The sequence below is a fragment of the Phaethon aethereus genome, assembly GCF_964289735.1.
Source record: "Phaethon aethereus genome assembly, chromosome: 23".
Taxonomy (NCBI): Eukaryota; Metazoa; Chordata; class Aves; order Phaethontiformes; family Phaethontidae; genus Phaethon; species Phaethon aethereus.
In genome coordinates this window covers 788,460-815,330 of record NC_138599.1, presented here as the reverse complement: position 1 = coordinate 815,330, position 26,871 = coordinate 788,460, and the positions used below count along the sequence as shown (strand labels likewise).

The 26,871-nt window shown below is 59.1% G+C and overlaps 3 protein-coding genes across 3 annotated transcripts in view; 1 reads left to right on the top strand and 2 right to left on the bottom strand.

Moving 5' to 3' along the window:
- CEP164 (centrosomal protein 164) overlaps positions 1–8,284 on the bottom strand; it is a gene marked incomplete at its 3' end in the record, with an annotated part of 37,881 nt that extends 29,597 nt beyond the window's left edge. The window contains exons 1-6 of the mRNA XM_082009853.1: positions 8,200–8,284; positions 7,729–7,840; positions 7,339–7,549; positions 4,974–6,596; positions 1,210–1,368; positions 190–318 (exon numbers count right to left, since the gene is read on the bottom strand). Of these exons, the coding sequence (XP_081865979.1) occupies positions 190–318; positions 1,210–1,368; positions 4,974–6,596; positions 7,339–7,549; positions 7,729–7,840; positions 8,200–8,281 (2,316 nt within the window). The 5' untranslated portion in view covers positions 8,282–8,284. The remainder of the gene's footprint in view (positions 1–189; positions 319–1,209; positions 1,369–4,973; positions 6,597–7,338; positions 7,550–7,728; positions 7,841–8,199) is intronic.
- Positions 8,285–10,647: 2,363 nt separating this feature from the next.
- Positions 10,648–16,537, top strand: BACE1 (beta-secretase 1; the record flags this gene model as incomplete). Its single annotated transcript, XM_082010056.1, has 9 exons — positions 10,648–10,893; positions 13,981–14,069; positions 14,536–14,752; positions 14,957–15,094; positions 15,203–15,337; positions 15,482–15,583; positions 15,727–15,876; positions 16,030–16,201; positions 16,296–16,537. The coding sequence occupies 9 exons, from the start codon at positions 10,648–10,650 to the stop codon at positions 16,535–16,537; spliced, it is 1,491 nt and encodes a 496-aa protein (XP_081866182.1).
- A 2,520-nt stretch (positions 16,538–19,057) lies between these two features.
- On the bottom strand, positions 19,058–26,871 carry RNF214 (ring finger protein 214; the record flags this gene model as incomplete). Its single annotated transcript, XM_082009963.1, has 15 exons — positions 19,058–19,313; positions 19,551–19,646; positions 20,017–20,124; positions 20,362–20,497; positions 20,677–21,053; positions 21,411–21,509; positions 21,852–21,942; positions 22,352–22,440; positions 22,725–22,821; positions 23,573–23,641; positions 24,668–24,807; positions 25,501–25,641; positions 25,996–26,055; positions 26,461–26,698; positions 26,780–26,871. 15 exons carry the CDS (start codon positions 26,869–26,871, stop codon positions 19,248–19,250), a joined length of 1,899 nt encoding a protein of 632 aa, XP_081866089.1. The 3' UTR covers positions 19,058–19,247.

Sequence of the window (26,871 nt, the reverse complement as noted above, 5' to 3'; positions counted from 1 at the left end):
AGAAAACCCCATCAGATGCTTTTTGGCGACCAAACACCCAGAGGAAAGGCAGCGCAAATTAAGACCCAGAGTCAAATGGAGCAACCACGGTCAAGCAGCTATTACCAGGGGAGCATCAGTCGTTCATTCCTTGAGGCTTCATGCTCTGTCGTTACCGACACGCATTAAGAGCCAAGGCACACAAACTACCTCATTCTCGCTTTCTTCCTCTTCCTTTCTGCCTTTATCCAGAGCCGCCGTGTTCAAGGAACTCTCCTCTTCGCAGACCAAGCCCAGCAACTTCTTGGTCTGGCTGGTGGGTTTACAGGTCTCCGCAGGCTGCGAGGTCAGAAAGAAAGGGAAGTCAGAGGACAGCTGAAGAGAAAGGGGGGATGCAAACCCAGCGGCACGGGAACGGGCCAGCGGCAGGGAAGCTGCTGAATTGCGAGTAGGCGCTCGGGATTACACCGCTGCCTGCGTCCTGTGGGGCCACAGCCAGCTGGGAGAGGACGTTCTTTAGGAGGCCACAGCTCCCCTTACGCCAAAGGGGCTCCCACCCTAAAGAAGCAGATCTGCAAAACCTACCCTATGCCTCAGAACACCGGTTCAGTCAAGACCTTAATAAAACAAAATGTTTGAAATCACCAGCGGCAAGATTTAACTGAGCAAGAAGAGAGCCTTCAGTGAAGATGGTTTTGTATATTTTTTTGCACATCTATTGTTTAATTTCCCTTTAAAGGCTCAATTTCTTACCACTTGAAACACGTTCGCTTTGTTGACCCAAAGGGCACGTTCTGTAAACAATCATTTCATGTGATTGTAAGTCTTAGGTTCATCCAGAAAGTTGCTCTTTTCATTTTTTAATCTCAGCAGATAATAGCTGAATGAAAGTATTATTTGAAAAAATTTCAGATTACATTATCTGTACCGTATATCAGGCTTTATTTGGACACAAATCAAAGTTCTACTAGAAATGAACTCAGACTTCCCGCCCCAAAAGTACTTGAAACAATTCTTTTGAGATGCTACACATAACAGAAGAAAGACCACCACCACCACTTTAGCACTAGGATCTCCAGAAATAGCAAGAGACAAGAAATGTAGTGAAAGAGAGTAGGAAAGTGGGTTTTTTAACCGACAAAAGTACTTGAAAAACTGACAAGAGATCACAAATGCTGCGATTTAAGCTCCAAAGCATCACCACGCCTGTGGCCTTTTGCGGAGCCTTACCTGCATTCCTCCTTTGCCCATGAGGCTGGAGTCCACCGAGCTTCCCGCGTCCGAGTTGAGCGACCCGCGAAGGATGCCGGCTGGAGCCGCCGCAAGGCCACGCAGCGGAGCGAGGTTCCCCGGGGGCGCCTGGATGGGTGCGAGCAGGGTGCCTGAGGGCTGGAGCACGCAGAAGGGAATCACCGATAAGAGAGCACGGCCGCACACTTCACGCTCCTTGTTGCGGAAGGAGAGAAAGCGCTCCCCTGCGCCAACGCTGCCTGCCGATACTGAACCTACCACCACTGGAAAACTGCTTGTGAGACCCCACTCCCAGCACGAGACGTGCGAGGAACAGCAGTTTGACTTACTCACGCATTTAGTCTTCCAAAGGCTCGCCCAAATACGGTAATTTACTTTCCAGCAGCAAGGCGATGCAGAAAATAAACAGGCATTACTCCAGCAGCAAGAGAACAACAGCCATGCTAGCTCACCCACCTGCAGGCACCCACACAAAGCACCCTTCAGGGGAGGCTCATTACCCAACATCACGCACCCAAGGCAAACTGGGCAGCTTCACTTCTGTTTGCCCTGCTACTCTGCGCAGCACAAAGCGGAAACCGCTCCGATGGCAAGAAGCCTCCTACTCTCCACAAGCTGCAACTGCCGTCTCTTTTTAGATCCAAACACAGGCTGCTTCCTCACCTTGCACCAGTGGAAAAGTTACAGGCAGCAGAAAGCAGCTCTGCTGCGGCACATCTCTAAGGAGCGCTCGAACACACTTCTTCCTTTCAAAGGGCAGCAAGAGCCCTGGGAACCACCAACGTCCTCACCTCTGAGGAACGCGCACGCAATGGCCCGCGTCGCCTTCGCCCGGAGACGTGACCGTTCCCTTTGGCTTGGTGGGATTCCCCACCCGAGCGGTTTCGCCTTGCGATGGGCTGCGCGGCTTAAACTAGAAGCCGGCGTACGCCACGACTGTCTCTGCAGCGTGCCGGTACGGCCCAGCGCCGCCGCTTCAGCAATGGGTTCCTGTGCTCTGCTCAAGATTACAGGCTGAAAGCAGAGAGAATTCACAGCCTCCCCTCATAGAATTCACAGCCTCCCCTCATAGAATTCACAGCCTCCCCTCATAGAATTCACAGCCTCCCCTCATAGAATTCACAGCCTCCCCTCATAGAATTCACAGCCTCCCCTCATAGAATTCACAGCCTCCCCTCATAGAATTCACAGCCTCCCCTCATAGAATTCACAGCCTCCCCTCATAGAATTCACAGCCTCCCCTCATAGAATTCACAGCCTCCCCTCATAGAATTCACAGCCTCCCCTCATAGAATTCACAGCCTCCCCTCATAGAATTCACAGCCTCCCCTCATAGAATTCACAGCCTCCCCTCATAGAATTCACAGCCTCCCCTCATAGAATTCACAGCCTCCCCTCATAGAATTCACAGCCTCCCCTCATAGAATTCACAGCCTCCCCTCATAGAATTCACAGCCTCCCCTCATAGAATTCACAGCCTCCCCTCATAGAATTCACAGCCTCCCCTCATAGAATTCACAGCCTCCCCTCATAGAATTCACAGCCTCCCCTCATAGAATTCACAGCCTCCCCTCATAGAATTCACAGCCTCCCCTCATAGAATTCACAGCCTCCCCTCATAGAATTCACAGCCTCCCCTCATAGAATTCACAGCCTCCCCTCATAGAATTCACAGCCTCCCCTCATAGAATTCACAGCCTCCCCTCATAGAATTCACAGCCTCCCCTCATAGAATTCACAGCCTCCCCTCATAGAATTCACAGCCTCCCCTCATAGAATTCACAGCCTCCCCTCATAGAATTCACAGCCTCCCCTCATAGAATTCACAGCCTCCCCTCATAGAATTCACAGCCTCCCCTCATAGAATTCACAGCCTCCCCTCATAGAATTCACAGCCTCCCCTCATAGAATTCACAGCCTCCCCTCATAGAATTCACAGCCTCCCCTCATAGAATTCACAGCCTCCCCTCATAGAATTCACAGCCTCCCCTCATAGAATTCACAGCCTCCCCTCATAGAATTCACAGCCTCCCCTCATAGAATTCACAGCCTCCCCTCATAGAATTCACAGCCTCCCCTCATAGAATTCACAGCCTCCCCTCATAGAATTCACAGCCTCCCCTCATAGAATTCACTCTGCTTGCAGCCCGTAATCTTGGGCAGACACAGAGCACAGGAACCCATCGCCGAATCCGGGTGTGCGCTGCTGAAGCGGCGGCGCTGGGCCGTACCGGCACGCTGCAGAGACAGTCGTGGCATACGCCTGCTTCTAGTTTAAGCCGCGCAGCCCGTCGCAAGGCGAGACCGCTCGGGTGGGGAATCCCACCAAGCCAAACGGAACGGTCACGTCTCCGGGCAAAGGCGACGCGTGCGCGTTGCTCACAATTCGCTTGCACACCGAGGGGTGGGGAGAGGGAGAAGAATCTGCGGCAAACCTTCTTCCACCAAGTCGCTGCCGCAGCAACGGCAACAGAATAAAATCGCACATTCTGGGCTTAACTACTCATTTTCTGCAGATGGCCATTAACTATGGGTATGGAGCAGAAGATGATAGCTGTCCTTCAAAGATAAACTCACTTCCATCAGGCTAATTAAAACTTTCAGGATAATCTGCAGTTTAGCTGATATTTATATAGTCACAGTCCTTACCAGCTAACTGAGCACCACCACATGCTGGTAATTAGGGACCCGAGCTACTGGTTTGGTGGAGTCGCAGCTGGGTACCAGCAAAACTAGAGCCAAGCAACTCATTAATGTTACACACAGTGACCTTTCAGCTCACTTTTTTTCCTCTAGAAAAAAAAAATTTGGGAAGTTCTTATTAAATCGAGGCAATTACTTATGGACAAAGACAAAACAACCTGGAACATTCTTCCCAGTGAAGGGCAGGACCCTGCTATAAGCAATGGAGGGGAAAAAAAAAATTAGGCAAAACACAACAAAATGATCCAGCCAGTCAGAGGAAGGAGAAAGTTACATTTACAGATGGGGTCACCGCACCTGTAAGCTACCTTGGTGTCTTAAAGCCTCAGCTGCAGCCACCCAAGAACTGAACTGTGCTCAGACAAGTCTGTACCGCACCCAGCTGCAAAAGAAAGGCCTGTAACCACTGTAACTCCTTGTTCCAGAAAGCTAGTTCATTCAAACTTTTTCCCATTTTCCTTTCATTTAAAAGGGAACAGAGTCTATTTGTCAAGGTACTAGACATGGATGCCTGACAGCTGGCTTTGCCTTATGGTTGTCACATCACCTTAACCAACTCGGTCGCTCTGGGACTTGAGATCCAACAAGCAAAATGAAGCTAAAAATAACTGAATAAGCTATTCCCCTTCAGTTTAGACTGTGGGATCTCCAGGGAAACACACCAACTTTGCAGTGTGCTTACTACAAAGAGCCTTAGAGCCCAAATTACAGATGATTTTGTACTTGAGGTTGCCATCCCACTTGATTTACTGCCCAACATCTGTTTTTCAGTTGAGAAGGCACCTTCGCCCTTGCAAAACTAAAAGTACGAGTTGTGCGGCGTTTGCCATGTGAGGAAGGTCACAAACCAAGGTTCTTTCATCAAGCTACCTCCCGAGCTTTGGGAAAACACTAAGACCAATGCTGCATCTGCTCACATGCCCTCTGACAAGATGTCTTCACCCCTTCTCTCCTGAAACTTAGCTTAGCAGCAAAATCCCACATTCGCTTCTCCGGAAGGGTTTAGAATGGAAGGGCCATCACAAAAGACTTAATCCTACCTCATTCCCACCTGCTCCTTCACCAACCTCTAGTCTGCTGCAACTACCCATGGCTTCTCTGGTTTGGGTCGCCTCTGCTTTCACGCACGGACAGAGACCGCCGCTCCCCTGGCACTCAACCTGCAAGTCTGCCGCAAATTTCTCTCCCCGCACTCCTGGGGTTTGATCTGTCCTTCCGCTTGCTCTTGTCGCTTCTGCTTGTACTCCAGCACCATCAGACTTCTGGGCAGTGCATTTCCCACAGAAATCCACCGTAAGACTAAGGCGTTGGGGTTCTGGCCTGCGGCACAGTTTCATATCCTCGGAGCCCCACTCCCTCTCCGACTTCTGAGCAGGACTTGGCATCTGAGCTGAGGATGACCCCAGGAGCAGACGAGGCAGGAGAGTCTCTTCTGCAACGAAGTGCACATCCTTCTGTCTCCCAGACTCGTGGTGTGGAGAGAAGTGATGGCTCGCTCCCAGTACCCGGGGTGCATTATCGTCATGAGAACGAGCAGAATCGCTGGTATCACACTCTGATACCAAGCCATTTCCTTCATCCTTTCTCCGGCCATCTTTAGCAGGTGAAAAGGCAGGTTTTGATATAGGATCCACTGCAGAATGAAGACTCGCATCTATTCCTCTCTTCACATCTACCCCTTGGAAGCAGGGTAGTATATCAGCGATCCCCTGAGGGACTGCAGCGCGGCTCTCTAGCGTACCATCGCTACCAGCTACTTCTATATATGCTCCTGCTTCCATCAGTTTTAAACCCTCTCTCTCAGGTCTGCTGATGGTCTCATGCTTCTTGTATAGCCTGATAGCTTGAACCAAAGACTCATCTTCAACTTTTCTCTTACTCCTACTCTCAGATACCTTGCCATAGGATCTCAGCTCTTCCTCAGCATATGGAAGATCAGCCGTCTCCTGCCAGCTCCAGTCATCTGTGGGACTGGCATCAGAAAGATTCACTTCATTGTTCCTGCAGTAAAAGCTTTCTTCTTCTCTGGCTTGCAATACATCTGGACTTCTTTGCACACACCCACCCGGTCCTGTAGACTTCCCTCTGACCGAGGCGTGATGATCAGGCTTATGGCCACACTTGTCCATCAAGTCTTTCATCTTCCACTCTTCTTTCAGCGCTTCATCTTCAAGGAGTAGGATTTTGTATTCAAGGGCCTCTACTAGAGTTTTGACATTCTTAAAGTCTTGTGAACAGGATTTCTCCAATGCACACAGAGGTTGTGCTGGTGTCCTAACCTCTAAATCATCAGACTGCGAGTCAGAAGAGTCAAGACAAAGCTTGTCTTGCATTTCTAAAGGCATATATTGGTCTTGGTGGATGTCTACATCCAGGCTGCTAGAACAGGGGACTTTTCCTAAAACTTCCTCCCCATCAGGTAAGGTCTGGCATGGTCTGCTGAACTTGGAAACAAGCAAGGGACACAGTTCATTTGGCCACGTGCCTGCAAATACTCTCCTCGAGTCACTTCTGTCTGACGGTCTCCCTTGGCCTTCCTCAAGGCAGCCTTCATCTCTACACTGGCTATCTGGATCTGGCTCAGGCCTCTCCTGCCCGGGTGGCAGAATGACAGAGAGCACTTGGCAAAGGGATGTTGAAGGAAGCATCCCTGGCTGCATTTCCTAAGTAGATAAATATTAGAAAGTAACTAACATGCAACTATATCTACCCTTATCTATCTACAGTAGAGATAGAGACTTAATACACAATTTCTTGTATAAATAGGCACGTAAATTTTTGACCACTTGAAGTTATATCTACGCACACGAGAGAAATCTCCATGGGAAAAGATTGTGCCTTGCGTTGTCACTCAAGGCGTAGACCTCTTCAACTCAGAAAGCCTCAAGACTTCACTTTCAGCATTTTCTTTCATTACTATCGCTCTCATTATTTCAAAAAGGGAATTTGGTTATGCTTGTTGCAGATACCAACAGCAACGCAGACTAACCTCTCACATCTACACCTGTGTTCCTCATCTGGGTATCACAGCAACACATGCATGGACACAGTATAAACACTATTTGTTGGCCTCTCCAAGGAAGGACATCTCTCCAGCGCTCTGAATACCTGCGGCTGAGCACCAGCATCCTTGGCTGGTACCAAGGCTTATGCCATATCCTTCTCAGCAAGAGCATCACAGGGCTGTGGCACCCCCACTCCTTCTACAGGAAAACTTCCCTACTACTGTGGATTTGTAACACCACTTCTGTTGGATTTTCACCAAACTCAGCCAACCCTGCTGGACAGGATCGCTTGTCAGGGGATCGCCATTCTGAACCCAGAGCAGCAACAGCACAGACCCTCTAATTCACAGTCACCCATTCACCCTCCAGCCAGCCCTCCCCAGCAGCAGAGTCTACTCACTGTGGGTCGCTTCAGGGACTGCTTCTCCTTCTTGTCTTTCTTCTCTTTCTTTTCTTTTTTCTTCTTCTCTTTCTTTTTCAGGCTGCCACGTGCCAGCAGCTTCTCTCGCTCCTGAATGACAAGCTCTCTGTAGTGGTCGTCACAGGGGTGGTCCCACGTGGACTGGCCGTTAGCAAAGTTGAAGTAGTAGATATCCCCAGTGATATCCTGGCTGCTTGGCAAAAACCGCATGGAAAGTGAGAACGACACTTCCCCATTCACTGGAAGTACATCTGCGGCAGCATTACCCCACCTCGCCAGCCGGGACCCTGCCACCTACGTGGGCGGCACACGGCAGGGGAAGGGCAGGGGAGGCCAGGAACCCAACGGGACTCTGCTGACAGCTCTCACCAGGGCTTCCACTCGGGTGGTAACGGGGCCACGATGCCTTCCTTGGCCAGCCATATCAGCTCTGGCTCCTTCTCAGGGTCAATCCCGATCTCCCGTGCAAAATCCTGGATTTCTAGAAATACCAGAGGAAGCTGTGGAGATGGTCTACGCAATAGAGCCACCCCTCCTCAGCTAAAGCCATGGGCATACTGGGAAACCCTGATCCCGAAATGAAGCTGCCCAGGGCTGCCAGCATAGCCCCATGTGTCACTGAGCACATCCTCCTATGCTGGTAAAGCAGGGAGACAGACTGCAAAACGGTATTGATCTTTACAACCAAAAAGCTAGCTTCTCAGCTCCGCCTTCTACAAATTCCACTTTTTTCTACCCTCTCCACCCATGCTCTCCCTCATTCTCATTTTCTTAATACACTTAGTGACTTGCATGCTGGAATCCCTTATCGCAGCTCCTGAGAGGACAGGCATCAGTTACCTTGCTCGCTGGGAATGTACGTCTCATCGTAATCTTCTTCCAGGATGAGCTGGTCACCAATGCGCACCATAGCTCCTGCCATGGCTCCCTGCACCTGGCAGCAACGCAAAATCACAACCAGCAACCGCACGCAGCAATAAAGCTGCCTCATCACACAGCGCGTGGCAGAGCCCCGAGGGAAGCTCGACACCGGGACCGCGGAGGGGAAGGGCATGGGCTGACGCTGCCGAGCATGGGCGCAGCCGGGAAGGGCAGAACTGATGGATTCTGGTAAAGGCAGGAGGACACGGCTAAAAGCGCTGGGCAGCGGGCCACAGCTCGGAGTGAATTAACAGCACAATGGGAAGGGAAGAACTACTACATTATTCACAAGCGTGTGTCCCCACCTCCCCTATGAAAGGTAGGGGCTGCTGGCACTTAGCGTTGCTTTACAAGTTGTTCGGTAGTGAGGAGTTGAGCCCACCCGCCAGCTGCACACTGCTTGGAAACACCATGCGGGGCACAGCCTCCACTTCACAGCTCCGCACCTGCCCTGAGGCTAAGGGGGTAAAAAGGTGCCCTGGTCACACCACCCACAGGGAAGAAAACACACACAAGGCAGACCTCTCCACTCCGCTTCCAGTGCTCTTCCACTGCGGTGCACACAGCAAAAGGGAATCAAATTCCTTCCACACACGCTTCACAGGGGCTGCAGAAACAGGGAGCAGAGCTGAAGCAGCACAGAAGTTATAACCGGAGCTGCTCCCCGCCCCAGGCTTTTAAGCTCCTACACAAGAAGAGCACTTGCATCAGGCACATTTTAAACAGGCAAAAAGAAGCTGAAATGAGAAAGGGAAAAAGCTGTGTTCTCTCTTTCTCTTTCCCAGAGCACAGCACCACTTTTTGAGAGCAGTCCCCAAGCTGAACCAGCGCTGCCCAGGGACGAAGCAGCTTCTCGCTACACCTTCCCAGAGGACGATTTGGAAGCTGTGAGGGGACCCTAATTTGACGCATCCCATCTGTGGGGAACAGCTTTGCTATTTAACTCAAAGCCTGCAGGCAGTGATTTAGTCCCACCGCAGCTGGGCCCTTACAACCCCTTCACCACAGGCTGAGGCAGCCATAAGTTAATTTCCCCACCCCAAACATCCCCAGCTGTGGCTCTGGGTGGCCACATTTGGCCAGCATTAGCCTCGCACAGGCATGTGGGGAGCCAGGCCAGGTGGCTGAGCAGCAGCAGGAAGGGGCTGAGCAGTGCTAACGTGCTGATGATGACCACCTGGAGCAGGATCACCACACCCCTGCCTGTAACTGAGCCTTCGCCACCCTCTTCACCTTCCTCTGTCCTCCACCCGCTCCATATTTATAGCTCTTATGTAAAGCCAGCCTCAGAAGCAGCAGTTAATCCTGGCGGTGCCCAGGCACAGATATTCTCAGGACACGCCAAAGCAAAACAGCATCACTGACGCCGCACCGCTCCCCTCCCAAATGTACCCGACTAAGACATTTGGACGCGGGCAACTCGCTCCAGGCCTCGTTCTTGTTTTCTCCTCCGTCGCGGCGCTGCTTCAGCCCCTTCCTCAGGCCCGGCATGAGGGCTGAGGGAGGACTTACAGGTCACCCTTCGGCACACTGCCTCTCCACGCCCGCCCGGGGCTCGGGGAGGGCTTGGGGCTGTCCTTACCGTCCCGGTGCGGCTGGAGCAGCGGCGGCCCGCGGGAAGCCAGGCTGGCATGGAGCAGCGACAGCTCCGCTTCACGGCGGCGAAGGGAAAAAGCCGCTCTTCTCCCCCATATGGTGGCCGGGCGGGCAGGAACGACGGAGGCTCGGCGGGCCGGGCTCGCGGTGGAGGCGGCGGGGAAGCCGCCGCCGCCGCCGCTTCCACGGACGCCGGCGGGTTGCCCAGGCCCGCGCCGCCGCCACTGCTTCCGGGTCCCAACCGCCCCAGCAACAACACCGCCCGCCCCCGGCTAAATAGCATTGGACGGCGGGGGCGGTCCGGCGCCGGATTGGCAGGTGGGAGGGCCGGGCCGCGTGGCGCCAGCGGTGCGGCGGCGCCTGCCGGGAGCTGTAGTCCGGGCGGGGCGGGCCCAGCCGCGCGTTGCTATGGCGACGCGTCTCCGCGGCCCGGCCCGCGGCCCGGCCCGGCCTCGCCGCCCCGGTTTCGCCGCCGGGCCGCGGGTGGGGCGGGGCGGGCGAGCCGCGGCGGGCCGGGCAGCGGCCGCGAGCGCTTCCGCCGGCGGGCGGGGCGGCGGGCGCGGGCGGGCTTTCCGGGGCGGGGAGCGCCGCGCCGCCATGCCCGCCGCCCCGCTCGGCCCCGCCGCGCCGCCTGCCCGCCCCGGCGCGGCCGCCCGGCCGAGGCGCGGGGCGCTGCGGGCCCGCTAGGCGCCGTGCCGCCGCCCGCGGGGAGGAGCGCTTTCGGGGCGGGGAGCCGCCGGTGCCGCGCAGGGCGCGGGCAGGGCCGCGGCGATGGCGGCCGCCTGGCCCTGGCTGCTGCTGTGGCTGGCGGCGGCCGCCCTGCGCGCCCGCCCGGCCCCGCCGCGCATCCGGCTGCCGCTGCGGGGCGGCGCGGCCCTGCCGCCGGGGCCGCGGGCGCGCCGGGCGCCGGAGGAGGCCGAGCGGGGCGGCAGCTTCGTGGAGATGATCGACAACCTGCGGGGCAAGTCGGGGCAGGGCTACTACGTGGAGATGACGGTGGGCAGCCCCCCGCAGAAGGTAGGGCCTGGGCGCGCGCTCCCGCGCCTTCCGTGCTCGCCGCCGCCCCGGCGGTGCGGGCAGGCAGCGTGCGGGACCCCGCTCCCGCCCCGGCCTTCTGCCGGCGCCCCGCGCGCCCCAGCTCCTCCGCTCTTACGGGCGGGGTCGCGGAGGTTTCCGCGGCCGCGTCCCTTTGCGCGCCCAGCGCCCCTCGAGGGGCCGGCTCGGAGCCGGGGATCCGCGTCCCCCCGCGCCCGCCGCCCAGGCTGCCGCAACACCCAGCGCCCGCGTAGGCTCGGGGATAAAGGCCGGCTCTTGCCCGCGAGCCGGCTCCGGCCTGGGCGCCCGGCACCCATGGCGGGAGAGCGCGGCGCGAGCGAGACGTGAACCGCAGCCACCGCCGCAGGAGCCTCTTGAGCCTCTCGGAGGGGCTCTGTCTGGCCCCTCTGTGCCTGGGGTTGATTCTCTGCTCTGGCAGGGCACACGTAGGGGGAAAAGGGGGGAGATTATTTCCGAAATCTAGTTTTAAACGTGATTTTGTCATGGTTCGCCTGGCACCGGCCACGTGTCACAGCTGCCAGCTAATTTCCCTGTGAACCACCTGTTTCCAGGCGCTTGTGCGTTTCTGAGCCTGTCACCCCTTTGGGCAGCATCTTCCAGCCTTGGACTCCTTCCAAACGTGAACGCGGGGCACGCGCGTGCCGAGCAGAATCCCTCCAGGCGTTGTCATGGAATTAGCAGATTCACATGACGGAGCACGGCTGTGCACATGCAGGACACGGGGGAGCGGGGAGGGTATTTATCAAAGGCGCACGTGCGGCCCAGGCACCCCACTTACCCCTGCCGGCCCAGCTCACCATTCCTTTCACCTTCCGGGTGCCGGCAAGGAAGTTTCTTTCTTCTGTTGCCCTTTAATTTTGGTTCTGAGCTGCGCTGCACTGCGAAGCCACCGTCAGCAGTGAATTGCTCTCATGCTCCGCATCACTTAGCGCGTTCGTTACGCTGTGCGCTCACGCCAGGCTCCCCAGGACCGGCTGACTCATAAATACATGGGGAAGAGGGCGGGAGCCGAGCACGGGGAGCCAGCGAGCTAGCGCCTCAGGACAGATGGCGAAGCCTTGGTGCCTCTGTGCCACCCCGGGAGCGGCACGCGGCACACAGAGCCGCTGCTTCCGCCGAGGTGCCCAGAGGGGCTGTCATTTCCATGGAGCAGCGGACGGGTTACAGACAGCGTCCGCACAACACATGTCCTGGCATTGCCGGTCCACGTGCCGTGCGCTGGCCTGGGCTGTCTCAAGGATGGGGGTCCCTGGCATGACCCCGCTCCGCAGGACGGAGCCTGCAGGGCGTGTGTCCCGCCGCAGCTCCCGCTGTCGCTTACACACGTAGCCGGCCGGGATTGCGTGCAGGCCCCACGTAGTGCGGCTTGCCTCGCCTCCCTGCCACATTTGTTGCTCTCGGACGGGCCAGAGCAAAACCCCTCCTTGGCACCTGCGGCATCAGCTCAGCAGGTCTTTCTCCAGGGAAACCCGTCTCCTCTGGGTACCCCGGGGATCCGCGACGCTGAGCTGCGTGGAGCAGATGGCCCCTCATGGTCAACCAAACAGAAGCGCTCTGGGCACGGCCCGGGCGCAGCGGCAGAGGCCGCAGGTGCCGGTTGCCGGGGAAGGTCGGGCTGCGCGGCAGGCGCCGAGCTGGCCCGGCAGCTGTCGGCGCTCACCCGCGGGGGCGATCGGAGGGGCGAGCGTGCCGCTCGGACCTTCACCCGGGGCCTGAAGTGTTCCCCTAGGCAGGAAGCCAGGCCGGGGTTGCTGCGCATCCCCCAGCGATGCAGGCGGCCGTGGGCCAGGGGCACCCAGGACATCGGCCTGCCCACAGCCAGCCCCTCTCAGCGGGAGAGACTCCGGCAGCTGTAGCCCAGCGCTTTTGCGATTAGCACAAGCGCATTAACCTCCTTCCTCTCCCCTTGGACTCCGCGGATTAAGGGCTGAAGCCCCGGCACGCTGCTGGCGAAGCAGCCCCCCGGGGCGGGGGGGTCAGAGCTCACCCCGCAGCTCTGCTGCCCGGCACAGCCGGCAGCCCCACGGCCGCAGGAGCCCTGCGGAGCCTCGCTCCCGCCCCAGCCATCCCCACCCGCTCGCGGGGCGGAGGGGACCGCGGGCAGGGTTCAGCTGGGGGCAGGACCCGGCTAGCCAGCTCCCAGCCCTGCCGGGATGTTTGCCCAACCCTGCCTGTGAGCTGGTAATCCAGGGCACAGGCAGCAATGCCGCGGGAGCAGAGCTCAGCGGACGGATGGCCCCTTAGCGGACGCAGCGACCCGCTGCGGGGCGCGTGCAGTCCTTCCGACCTGATTTGCGAACACGTCAGGTTTCCTGGCAAGGGGAGCCCGTGCACCCTGTCTTGCTGCTGCTCTCTCCGGCCCCAAGACGCCTTGCCAGGTGCTTGCCAAATCCTGCCTGCAGATTCAAGCAGCAGGCACGGAGCCCAAGGCCCGGCTGTGCTGAGAGGAAGAGATCACGTTCTGTTTGCACGGTGCCGGACAATGTTTGCCTTTCGTGCAACACCCCAATGTGGCTGAGTCCTGCTTCCAGCGCCATGTCCTCTCGCACGGCATCTCCGGGCTGCCCCAGGGCACGGCAGAAGAGGGCCCTTGCTCAGCCTGGGGCTCTGTGCTGCTGCACGGCACCCCTCCAGCGCCCGCCACAGACAGAACAGCCCCCAGGGCAGCCTCCCTGCCCTGCTGCTGCCAGGGCAAAGGGCCCTTCGTGCCCACGTCGGGTGGGCTGAGCCCTGCCGGCCCCGGGCAGCAGCACGCAGGGCTGTGCCAGGGAGTCCCAGCCCGCCCGCGGCTGCCCCTTGCCAGCAGCGGGGCTGGCAGAGAGCCCGGCTGCCGGGCAGGGGCGAGCAGGGCAGGCCCTGGCCCCGGTCGGGAGGGCAGAGCCAGGCTTGCTGCCCAGACGGGGACCCAGAGCTGTGGCTCCCCAGGAAGCGCACGGTGCAGCGGCCACCGCGTGCCACGCGCGGGGACAGGGAGAGCATCACTCGCCGGCGGTGCAGCCCCAGTCCCACTGCAGTGACGAGCCTTCCCCGTCTCTCTTCCTTCTCCAGCTGAATATCCTGGTGGACACCGGGAGCAGTAACTTCGCTGTGGGAGCTGCGCCTCACCCCTTCCTCCGGAGATACTACCAGCGGCAGCTGTGAGTATGCCGGGGGGACACGGAGAGCACGGACACCGCTCCTTGTGGCCGTGGTGCAGCCCCAGCCCCACGGGGGCCTGCTGTCCCTTCTTGCTGGGCTGGGTCCGTCTGGCCCCTTCTTGCGCCCGGGGAAGGAGCAACCCCTCGGCCACCTGTTCGCCCTCCCACAACGTTTAAGATGGTGTCTGGGCCACTGGCCGTTGTACACGGCAAACAGCGGCTGGGCTTGTCCCCCACATGCCTCGTGACAGCCTTGGCCCCGGCTCCAAGGTGCTGGTGCTTCACCGACCCCTGGAAGCCGCACGTGTGGGGAGCTGCGCTGCCCTCGCCCAGCCACGCAGACAGCCACGCCTCTGCGCTGGCAAATGCTCAGCTGCGCGTCCATGCGCCCCCACCGTCATCCAGCCCACGGGCACCCGCTCCCCCTCCGCACCGGTCTTACTCTGGCTCTTTGACGCCGTTGCAGGTCCAGCACCTACCGCGACCTGCGGAAGGGTGTGTACGTGCCCTACACCCAGGGCAAGTGGGAAGGGGAACTGGGCACCGACCTTGTCACCATCCCCCACGGCCCCAACGTCACCGTCAGAGCCAACATCGCTGCCATCACGGAGTCGGACAAATTCTTCATCAACGGCTCCAACTGGGAAGGGATTCTGGGGCTGGCGTACGCCGAGATTGCCCGGGTGAGTCCTGCCGGCGGCCGAGGGCACCCTGTCCCCACAGGCTGCGGATCACTTCTTTCCTTGCCTCTGCTCAGTCCCTTGGGACCTGACTTGCAGCTGCGCCGGTGACCTCGAGCCCTGGGGATGTGGTGGGCACAAAGAGCCCCTGGAGAAGGGAAAGCACTGACACATCCCTGTCCTGCCTCTGCTTTCTCCTCCCGCCAGCCCGACGACAGCCTGGAGCCCTTCTTTGACTCCCTGGTGAAGCAGACCCGGGTGCCCAACATCTTCTCCCTCCAGCTTTGCGGGGCAGGCTTCTCGCCCAACGAGACGGAGGCCCTGGCGTCGGTGGGGGGCAGCATGGTGAGTGCCCTGCGGCCGGCGGGGGAGGCTGGCGGGGCTGCCCGCGTGGGATGTGCCCGGCTGGGGTCGGCAGCGCACGGTGGCAAAGCCTTTCTGTCTCCGCTGCAGATCATCGGTGGCATCGACCGCTCGCTGTACGTGGGTGACATCTGGTACACACCCATCCGGAAGGAGTGGTACTACGAGGTCATCATCGTCAAGCTGGAGGTCAACGGGCAGGACCTCAACATGGACTGCAAGGAGGTGAGGGGGCAGCAGGAGAAGCTGCCCGTCAGGGCACTGCTGTGGCACTGCCACTGGAGGCCTCCGCCTTCCATCTGAGGGGGATCGGGAGGGGAGGGGGGCTGGGCTCTTGTGCCTGGGTCACTCCTCCTCTTCTGCCCCCAGTACAACTACGACAAGAGTATTGTGGACAGCGGGACCACCAACCTCAGGCTGCCAAAGAAGGTGTTTGAGGCTGCAGTGAAATCCATCAAAACGGCTTCTTCGGTCAGTGAGACCCGTCCCTCCCCAGCGGGCATGGCCCCAGGGCTGGCGTGGGGCCACAGGCGGCACAGCCGCCCATCACCAGCCTGAGCATCTCCGCAGCCTGCCCGGTGTGGCCCCGCTCACTGCCCCTTTCCCTCCGGCAGACGGAGAAGTTCCCGGACGGCTTCTGGCTGGGGGAGCAGCTGGTTTGCTGGCAGGTCGGCACCACCCCCTGGCACATCTTCCCAGTCCTGTCCCTCTACCTGATGGGAGAGGCCACCAACCAGTCCTTCCGGATCACCATCCTGCCCCAGGTGAGCGTTGGCACAGCCAGACCCTGCCCGGTGCCGAGCTGGAGAGCGGACTGGAGCCGGTTGCGCAGGCAGGACCGTGCTGGGTGGGCACAGCTGCCCGCCCCTGGGAGCTCTGCCCCGTCGCCCTTCCTGACGGCGCCTCTCTTCCTGCAGCAATACCTGCGCCCGGTGGAGGACGTGGCCACCTCTCAGGACGACTGCTACAAGTTCGCCATCTCCCAGTCCTCCACGGGCACCGTCATGGGCGCCGTTATCATGGAGGGCTTCTACGTGGTCTTCGACCGTGCCCACAAGCGCATCGGCTTTGCCGTCAGCGCCTGCCACGGTGAGGGCTGGGCCCGGAGCGAGGGAGAGGCGGAGGGGACGTGGGCGCGCGGGTGTGGCGCAGTGGCCGGAGCCCCACCTTCTCCCGCCCACAGTACATGACGAGTTTCGGACGGCCGCGGTGGAGGGGCCCTACCTGCACTCCAACATGGAGGACTGCGGCTACAACATCCCGCAGACGGATGAGTCCACCCTGATGACCATCGCCTACGTCATGGCAGCCATCTGCGCCCTCTTCATGCTGCCCCTCTGCCTCATGGTGTTCCAGTGGCGCTGCTTCCACTGCCTGCGGCGGGACCACGACGACTTTGCCGATGACATATCCTTGCTGAAGTGACGGCGGAGCGTGGGGGCAGTCCCAGGGGCCGCAGGTGAGGCAGCGGGGCGGGGAGAGGTAGCTCCTTTCTCTGGGGGCTGGAGAGCGGAGGCAGGGCAGCAGCGCGGGGAGCTCAGGCCCCCAGCCCAGGCTGCCGGGGACCCGGCACCCATCGGAGCCCCGGGCCGGGGGCGTGTGCCTCTGGGAGCTGCAGCAAGAGCCCGGCAGCTGGGGGGGAGGTGCGAGCACGGCAGCTCCGTCCCGGGGGCTGAGGGTAGCGTCTCTGCCGGCACCAGGATGGGCGTCCCCAGCTCTCCTGCCCAGCCCTGACAAGCTTGACGGGGTCACGCTGACGAGCCACCCCCTGCCTGTCCCATCTCCCTCCGTCCCTGCGCAGCTGCCCTTCTCAGCCCGCACCGCCAGGAAACCGCCGGCCTAGGCTCTCTGTGCTGGGAGCTGCGCCAGTGCGCACGCGCCCCGCGGCCGTGCCTTCCCCGTGTGGCTTCCTGCCCGGGACGCCTGCTTGAGCCGGACTCCAGAGTTCGCACCTCCGGAGCCTCCTCTCCCCAGCCCCGGGCTTTTCGGAGGTAGCCATGCAGGGCCAGCCTGGGGCTGGCCGGACAGGAGTAGCCAGAGGCAGGGCTTTCCCTCCCGTCCTGCTCCCCCTGACGTTTCCCATGGTGTTTCCCCTGCCCTCCCAAACTGTCCTTCCGCTGCCGCCAGCCCCAGGCCTCCCTGCACCCACCCCGCCCTCCCAGGACAGGCACCCATCCTCTCCCCGCTCCGCTTTCGCTCGCTGCGGACGGGGACCTGCCTCACCGCCCTTCCAGCATTGAGGGCACCTGCCACGGACAGGCCGGTGGCTGCTGCCCTCCCGCCCCGGGATAAACAGCCTGCGGCTCGGGGACACGGACGCTCGCCCCCACGGGCTGCACGGGGAGGGAAGGAAGCGGCATGCCCCACGGGCGCCACGCAGCCTCGCCACGCGCAGAAATGGTGCGCCAGGAGAGCGCCAAGTACCCAAGCCCTGCACCCGCCACTCCCCAGCCCACCCACCCCTTCGAAAGCCATAGGGGAGCCAGCGCCGGGCTCGGCCAGCCCCCACCCGCAGCCCCTGCCCCGCCTCACCGCTGGCGAGTCCTGCGGCGGCTCCTCTCCGCTCGCTCCACGACTCCGCGCATCCTGGCCGGGCCCCGGCTCCTGCGGCACACGACACCTCGGCGGCTCGGGGACAGGCGGCGGCTGTGGGGACTGCAGCATTTACCATTTTTTAAACACATGGTTGTATTTATTTTTTTTTTTTTATAATGCGAGTCACTGGTAGAGCAGCTGTGCAGAATCGGGGCGTGTATATAGCAGATGTACACACAGGTGTACAAGTAGCGGTCGCTTCTCACCTGTACGATATATACATATATCTATATTTTTAATTCTAGCGCTGAAAGCCACTGTTCCAAACCCAAGATTAGGGGGTTTGGTCCTGTTTCGTTTTGGGTTTTTTCAAGTATTTTCAGCCCTCTGCTCAGTCCTAGGGCCTTGGCCGCAACCCCCGGCCAGGCACTTGTGTCATCATCGTGTTCGTACAGCCGGGGAGGACGTTCCGGTACCTGAGGATGACGCTCCCCTTCTCCCTGCTGGCGGCAGCTTGCCCGGGCCGCCGCAGGCTCACCTTCTCCCTCCCCCGGGGCAGGCACCCTTCAGCCTGCGGGCAGTGGGCCAGGCCGAATTTCCTGACGTCTTGGCCTCTGACCCGGACAGGAAAGCGCTTCCTTTTAAACACCAAGATTTCGCTGACTAAACGCCGGAGACTCTGTTGCGGACCGCTGCCTTAAAACGCGCTGGCAAGCCTGCGCGTAGAAAGGCTCAGGCTGCGGCCAAATTCAGGCGTGCTGCACCCCTGCCTCCAGCAGTGTTGAATTTGTGCCAGAGACCGCAAGTACGCGGCGGGGAGGAATTCTGCAAGATTTCAAGTGGCGCCGAGCGCCTCGTAACCCCACCGAAATCCATTGGCGCGGTGGCCCATCCTCAAGGAGAAGGCACGGGAGAGGGGAAACTAGGAACCACAACAGGCTGGTTATCCCAAGCTGCGACGCAGCCAGCTGCGTTCACTGCCCCGGGCCCGGGGTGACGGCAGGGAACACCGGGTAAAGGTACGTGCGGAACTCTGCCCTGATGGAGCAGGGATGGGGACGGTTCCCGCTGGCTGTCGCCGTAGCCTCCAGTACTCTGTAACCTATTGTCTGTGTCAGAACAATGAATGTTAACGCGGTAAATTATTATTACATTAAAAAAAAAACAAAACCACCAAAAATGCTCTTCATCTGCAAACATTGCTAATGGGGGAACGGCGCGGCAGGGGACCGGCCCGCCAGGGCACAGGGCACGGCTCACGGCGAGCCGCTGGGAGCACCGGTCCCGCAGGAGGAGCTGCTGGGGGAAGAGTCACAGCAGCCACCGGCATCCCGGCCAGCAGCTGTCGCTTGCGCGCTTCGCGAGGAAGCCAGCAAGGCCGCAAAATAAGAAATAAGGAGCAGCAGCAAATCACTGCATAATATACACACTTTATTTATGAATTTGTATGTATACAGACTTTCTATACACACATTACCTATATAATAAAAATGTACATGTGTATACATGGTCGTATAAATATAGAACTGTAGAAATCTTCGAACTGATCCTCTCTATTCACAGCAACTCCTGGCGTGGGACCGCTTTGTTCGAGTAGCCGTCATTTGAGGCTTGGACAAAAGGGGCAAGTGTCATTTGTGTTGGTCTGTGCCCAGAACTTGATGCACTGGAAGAGAGAGAATTAGTCAAGAGCCACTGGCACAACTCTGAGGCGCTGCGAACATCGCGTGGCATTCGTTTTCCAGAACAGCACTGGCAAGGGCGCTCATTTTAGGGGACTGTTTCTTTTTTCAACCCAGCAGCTCTCTCCATCCCCCCGTGCTACACACGCCCAGGGCCTGGCAGGGCACGGGCACCGGAAACCCTTACGAGGAACCCGCATGCAGCAGGGAAGCACACTCACCTCCTTGTGCAGCACGTGCGAGCAGGCCATGGGGTGAAGGTCACCGGGCTGCACGAGCTTCTGGCACATTAGACACAGCTTACAGGCAGCCGGGGTCTGGGACGAGCAGCAAGGGAACAGGAGGAGACGGGCACCGAAGTCAGTCACCCCGGCTCGTATCAGGCGTTCCAGCCGCTCGGCCCGCCAGGGGCCGCAGCTTGCCCAGTGACCCCCTCTGCCCACCCCCGTCACGCGACGTTAGAGCCTCGCACACCTCTCTTGCGGCCGCTCCCCGCTCCCCCGCTGCGGAGCACGACGCACCTGCGCCCCTAACCCTTCCCTTCTACCTCACCAGGCCGAGGAGCCACGTGAGGAGAGAGTCCCAACTTCACTGGCTCATCCTTTTGGCCATTTCTCAACAGGCTCTCTCTGCGGCTGGCTTTCCCGGGGGACGGCAAAGCACTCTAGAAAAGGCAGAAAGTCTTACGTGCGATGCTGCACCAGGGTAAGCCACCTGGGCCGGGGGCAGGAACATGGGCGTGCTGATCTGAGGCAGCGGAGCAGAGAACATGGGGGCCCTGATTCGACCGAGAGGCTGCAGCAAGGCAAACGAGGCACGTCAGCAAAGCTCAGAAGGAAAGGATAGCCGCGCCGCCCCAGGCTGCCTTGGGGAAGGCCGCTCCCAAGAGTTAGGTCAGTGAACCCAGGGGACACGCCCGATGTGCAGCCTGCGCCCGAGCTCCACGCGCCCCCGGCAGCGGGCCCTACGCGGCTCCGCCCACGGGGAGCAGGCCCCCGCCGGCCCCCCGCTGGCCCCCCGCTGCTCTCCCACCTGCACCCCGGCCGCCGCCCGCTCCTGCTGCTCTGCCAGCTTGGCCGCCACCAGCTGGGTCAGCTCCTCCATAGTCAGACCCGCCATGGTCCTCCGAGCACTCTTGATCTGCTGCAGTATGTTGGTGAGCTGGGCCCTGCGTGGACGGGGGCCTGCTAAGAGCTCCCAGCCACCGCTGGCAAGCCGAGCGGCCCCCGCGAAGGGGAACCCTCCGTCAAAGGCCCCGTGACACAGCTCCAGGCGAGCCAGCCCCCCGGGATGCCCATCCCACAGGCAAGTCCTCGCTCTCCGGGAAGGACGGCGCGAGACCCTTACTTGTTGCACTGTGGAAACCGAGTCAACAACTTCTCCAGCAGCTTTTCCAGCTTATCGGCCGGCTGCAGCCTGTGAAACTCTGGAGTGACGTTAACTCCGCCCAGGCCTGGCGGAGGAGGGATGGAGGCAGCGGGAGGCATGTGAGGGCTGTGCGTGCCAATAAGCGATGCCACCACCGGGCTGTTTCTTCCCTGGGAAGCAGGCAGCGGCGGGGAAGGCTGGTTGGGCCTGGAGATAGCAGGATTCAGGAGAGGAAAGGAGAGTGCCCGGGGATCGGCGCTTGGCATGACCATGGGAACGGGAACCGGTCCGATGGGAAACGGGAGCCTGGGAGTAAGGGATGGGTTGGGCTGGAATGCCGTCAGCATGAAATCTGTCTGAGAAAGAAAAACGGGGGGAGAAGAAAAGGCTGGTTAGAGTAAGCCCACCTGAAACAAGAGACGAGGGCCTTCCTCCGGCACCGGGCAGGAGGCGGGCTGAGCCACAGGCACTGGCAGCTGCACTCCTGACATCGAGGGAGGGAGACCCTTCTCCTCCTCTCCAGGGAAGGCAGGTCAGCCCAGGCAGATGGGGACAAGCACGGCACTCCAGGGAACACGATCCCACGCCGCCTCCCTCAATGCACAGAGAACAGGCGGCGCCAGCTACGGGCCGGCGGGCAGGCTGGCCCCGCGGCCTCACAGCAACTTCCCGGCAGCGAAAGCTGGGCCGCGTTGGGCTGGAGAGACACTCACTTCCGAGGGTGGAGGTGGCAGCGTTGGGGTTGGGATCTGCGGGAGGCTGCTCAGCTTTGTTCCATTTCTCACCATCTGAATGTGGTCGTTGAATTGATCCTAGCAGAGAGGAAGGAAGCCAGACACTGTTATCAAATCCCACCTGTTTGGTGCCACTGGAGTCGAGAGGATGAAAAAAAGACGGTAGGGAGAAGCAGAATAACCACCTCTGTGATTAACCCAGCACACTGCTTTCCTACCCATGTGGCTTATCCGCACGCAGGAGCCTGAAGAGGCAGGCAGAAATCTCTGCAGCTGCTCGCAAAGGCAGACCGACCGTGGGCACATGCCTTTCTCCCGGGTCTCGGTCCTCTCCCCCAAGAAGGTTGAAACTAAGCACGCAAAGCAGCGTCAAGGCGAACCGCCCGCTGCTAGGCCGGGAGCCGTCCGGCAGAAACTTACTCGGACGCTTTCCTTGGTCATTCGTATCCTGTTCAGCCTCATCTCCCACTCCTGCTTTGGCCTCATCGTCTCCAGCGTGGGCGGCGCAGACCTGCAAGCGCAACTAAACTTGCCCTCTTGCAACTGCGCTCTCACTGGCAGCAAAGCGGGAGCAACTAACGCCCCGCAGCCACCCCCCTTCCCCAGCAGGGCTCACGCTCAGGCGAGGAACCCTGCAAGAGAGCGTGTGGCGCTACCGGAGTGCGGACCGAGGCATGGATGCCACAGTCAACGCCGTGCCTACAGCACACTGACACGTTCAGCAGATGAACAGTAACAGGGAGGAAGCACAGCCCCCCCCCGTACCCTTGTTTTGCGGCGTTACTGAATCACATTAATAAGAAAGCCACAGGAAACCTTCAACTATTTCAGTCAAACCTCCAGTGTAAGGAGAGGAAGAGGAGATGGGCCCACAGGGACACCTGAGTTACGCCACCGTTTCTGAGGCGACGAGGACTTACTTGAGGTAGGTCAGGTGCAGCTCTGCTTCTTTTTCCGCTTCCTCTAGTTTCAACACCAGCAGCTCCTTGCGGCTCTCCAGGGAGAGGATCTAGCAGAGAGAGGCCCCACGTGAAGGGCAGGTTTTGTACTCCCTCCTTTCGTGCTGCCAGACTGTGACTGCGAGCTCTTCACTAAGCACCCTGCTGAGTCAGTCAGTGCCAACTAAGGTTTACTGCGCCAATAGCTGCCCATCCCTTCTCCTGTCCCACGGAGAGGGAGACTTGGCCTCATCCTCAACTACTCCCTAATTTCACATACTCACTCATTAAGACCTGGGATCTTCGAAAGCCTCTCTTCCACAACTGCTTTGCAGGCTAGAAGCCACCTACTAACCTCTGCTTTCCAGGCCCGTTCTGTCTCCTCAAGGATGTTCCTGTTGATTTCATTGTGCTGGTTCTTCAGCTTATCTAGCTCCATCTCCCAGAGCTGCCTGCAGACAGAACCAGAACCAGTCAGCCTTAGGCTTAGGTGCTGCAGCGGCGGGGAACAGGAGAGCTGCCCAACTCCCACAAAAACGATCGATCCCTGTAGCTCTGGACAGGGCGCAACCGTGGAAGACCGACGGCTTCCAGACAGTGATGCCAGCCGCGCTGGCGTCAAACATGTTGGGCAAAATGAGGAAGAGGGCACGCCCCTCGGCAACGTTCAGTCCAACGCCAGGGAAAGCTGCACGTGCCTGAACCAGCGAGCAACCTGAGGCAGCACAGAGCACTAAGCCCTTCTGATTCTGGAGGAGTTCAAAGCTGGCCCAACCTGTGTTACGGCAGCATCTGCGCCCAGATCGGGAGCTTCTCGGCCCAGCTTTAAAATACCTTAGCGTGCCTGAGTTCAGAGAGGTTGGGCAGCTGCGGGGAACAGAGAAATAGGTCTGCCCTAATTCTGGGAAGCTGAAATTCAGTCAGAGGTAGCAGTTACAAGCCGAGTCAATCCGCTGAGCATAAACTCTATAATCGTAGGGGATCTTTATGTCACAAGTATCTAGGAGCCTGCTTGTGACTGGGCTCAAAAGAGGATTTAATACAAAGGCTGGGGGCACCAGCCTGCTGGAAGAGAAGACGGAACCTTTAGAGCACTTAACTGGACGACGCTGTCAGACAGCTCTCTAGCCTACCCCAAGGCAAAATGACTAGAAGGAAGAGAGTATTCAAAAGCATTAATCCGGTCATAGACAAAAGCCTTACTTTTCATCGGACTGCTCTGCAATCAGAGAAGCAATCTTGTTTTCCTTCTCCTCCTGCTCTTTCAGCAACCTGCACCAGAGAAAAAGGACAGATGGAGTCACCTACTGGGAAGGTGTTATCGCCCGGCCGCTGATGCTGCTGGTACCAAGTTTAAACAACATATTGGCACAGCTGCGTGCCCACCGTAACAACAGGCTCTGAGGCGTGCAGCGTTCCATAAACGTTCGAAAGCTAACATCCTCCAGAGCAAAAATTTTGCTGTATCATGGCACCGCACAAAGACCATGGCACAGAACCAGAATCCACTGCAGGGAGCTGTGCCGTTCCGACAACACGTGCCCTGCAACTGTCCGCCCAGGGGGAAATGGGCTGAGTACATGGAACCATGACTAAAGGAGCTTCACCTGAAAATATCACCGAGCCCTCACAATAAAAAAAAAACCCAAAACCAATCAGACCTCTACGACATGACAGAAGGGCTCCGTAAAAGTGCAAGTTCACCATCCAAAGGAACCTTCACAAACAACTCACACCTTGCTGGCATCAGACCCTGCGCCCCGCACCTAGCGAGGTTGTTTGCAAAGAGCACGTGGCCCGTCCAACAGCAGTGCCCGACAGCAGCACCCAACAGCAGCCGTCAGCCTTTCAAACCGTTCGGTGGAAGGCACAGCCAAGCAGTCTACCAGAACGGGAGATTCTCAGGAGAACAACTTTTGGCAAGGCCAAAGGAGTAGACCCTACCCCTAGCACTGCAACAGAGCAGTCCCACCTCCAGCGGAAAGGCTCTGGATTCTGAAAGACGGCAGCACGCAGAGCTGAGCTGCACGTCGTCCTTGCTGCACGCTGTCCCCACATACAAAGGCAAAGCAATAACCCGCTGCCCAAAAATTCATTTTGACATCTTCGGTAAAGAAAAGGTGCTCTGTCTGCAGTAGATCCATTCAAAACCACATGGGTCTGTCCTAAACCACGCACCAAAACCGCTTGTTGCTTCCAAAATCTTTGAAGCGATCCTCTTTTGCTTAATCAGGTGTACATCAGGGTTAAGCAATACCCCCCCCGCCCAAATAAACACTTTCTTTTCCATACTAATACCTTCTGCCTTTCTCACAGAGCTTCTCAATTTCAGCTTTCAGATCCTGCTCTTTCTGCAAGAATTCTTTCTTTTCTTTCTCCATCTTCTTCTTTGTCTCCTCTCGCTTGATCGTAACATCCTGAATTGCTTTCAGGATCTCCTAGAGTAAAACAAGCATCGCACAATTGAAGAGCAAAATTCCCGAGTAGCGGTTTTGTTTCCAAATCCGTTGTTATTTTAGATTAATGGAAGAGAGATCATGAGATTGCATGCGTCATCAAAATCTCTCTTTTCAGTAGATGCAGATGAGCTATATAGCGGTAATTATGAGAGCGCCAGGAGACAGACAGACAGACAGAAAGACGGTCTAAAGCGCAGGTTCTCCTGCCTCTTCAGAAGGATTTTAAGGGGCAGCGAGTTCTGCTCTGCTTTAGATCTTGCCAGGGGGTTCCTTTTGTCTTAACACGAGCTACCACAGGGCCAGCTGTGCATCACTCATTTAACCCACTGATCCATCAGCCATGGCCCACAGAGATCGAAATAATCACAGGGGGCTAATCCTCCTCACTTCATACCAGTTTCCATTCGGAAAAAAAGCCGCGCCTGTTGAAGAGACATTGCAAGATCACCAGCAGGAGCAGGCGTGCGCACAGGATGCTGCGTTAGGAATTGGGGCCGAGCGGCTCAGCACCCCAGTTTGGGCACAGGCCAGTCCTGCGCGCTGTAAAACAGCGTAGCATCCAAGGGAAACCACCATGGCTCACGGCCCGCTTCACCCCTCCACAGGAGGTCAAAGCAGCCCGCCTTAACCGTGGAAGCTGCAGTTAAAGGAAAAGACGACTTTGCCAAATACCTGGTGGTTCTTCATCTCTTCTTCCCTCCGCTGCTGCAGCTGCTTAAGCTGTACCTGCAGCTGATTCTCCACTTGCCTCTGCTTGTCCAACACCTCTTGGTAACGCTCCTTCAGCAAAGCCCTCTCCGACATCATTTTGTCCTGCAGCAGAGAACGGAAATTTAGGGAGAACCTTCCCCTGCACTAAAGACGGTGCGGGCAGGGGCAGGAAAGCTCAGCAGGGCACAGGGGCCCAGTAGGTGCCACTGTCAAGAACCACAGTTAAATGGCTTCTCTTCCAAAGCTCAGCCTCCCTAGACTCGAAAAGATGAAGGGAGGCACTGCCTGCAGCTGCAGCTAGCGCTGCACTTCCTCCTTTAAAGGGGACAGCTTAAGAGCTTCCAAGGCTGGTGTTTAAATGAGAAAAAAACAAAAGCAGCTCCTTTGCCCAGGGAAGGGCAGCACGGGAGCGTGAGCGGCAGAGCCTGGACCTGAGGGCAGGGCTTCGATACCCACCAAGTTCTTCTCGATGTCCTGATCTGTGTTCGCATCCATATTGGCCGTCTTGAAGTCAGTCTGTGAAGGAAGGCGATCGCTGTTAGACCCTTACCCCTGCAGCTTCGCCGAGACTAGCCAGACCCACATCACCAACCAGCCCTGGGGAGACGCTGGAGAGGGCAGCATGACCTGCCCCAGACTCCGACTGGTCACTCTTAACCCACCCTCCAGCCACCCTTTCACCAAAAGGCGCGAGGTCAGGCGTGGGGCAGCGGCTGCTCGGCGGCGGGCACAGCCGCGCTTCGCCCCCCAGCTGCAACCGACCCCGCTCCTTGCTGCCGCTGCACCCCGGGGTCAGAAACACCCCCCGAGAGGCCTCGCTCCCAGCACCCCCGGGGCGCAGCGGCCGCGCTCCCCACCGCAGCCCCGGCAGCAGCCCGGCACAGTCCCCCGCCCGCCGGCGACCCGCAGGCGGGCACCCACCTGCACCGCGATGTTCTGCGAGGGCCTGGCGGGGGTCACCTCCGGCTCGGGCTCCTCTGCCGCCGCCCCGCCGCTCCACCGCCCGGCCCCCTCGCCGCCGGGCCCGGCCTCCGCCTCGCCGCCGGCCGCCGCCAGCAGCGCCGGGGCCTGGCCGGGGGCGGCCGCGGGCTCCGCCTCTCCGCCGGGGCCGACCGGCGCCGCCTCGCTGGGGCTCTCCGGGACGGAGAGGGCGCTTCCGCTGCGCGAAACAAACAGCTCGGTCGGTCACTCGCCCCGACCCAGGCCCAGGCCCCGGCCCCGGCCCGCCGGGCCTACCTACCTGCCGGGCGGCGCGGCGGGGCCGGGCTCGCAGAGGGGCGGCGGGGCCGGGGCGGCGGCGGGGCCGTCGGCCTGCGCCTGCTCCAGCGCCAT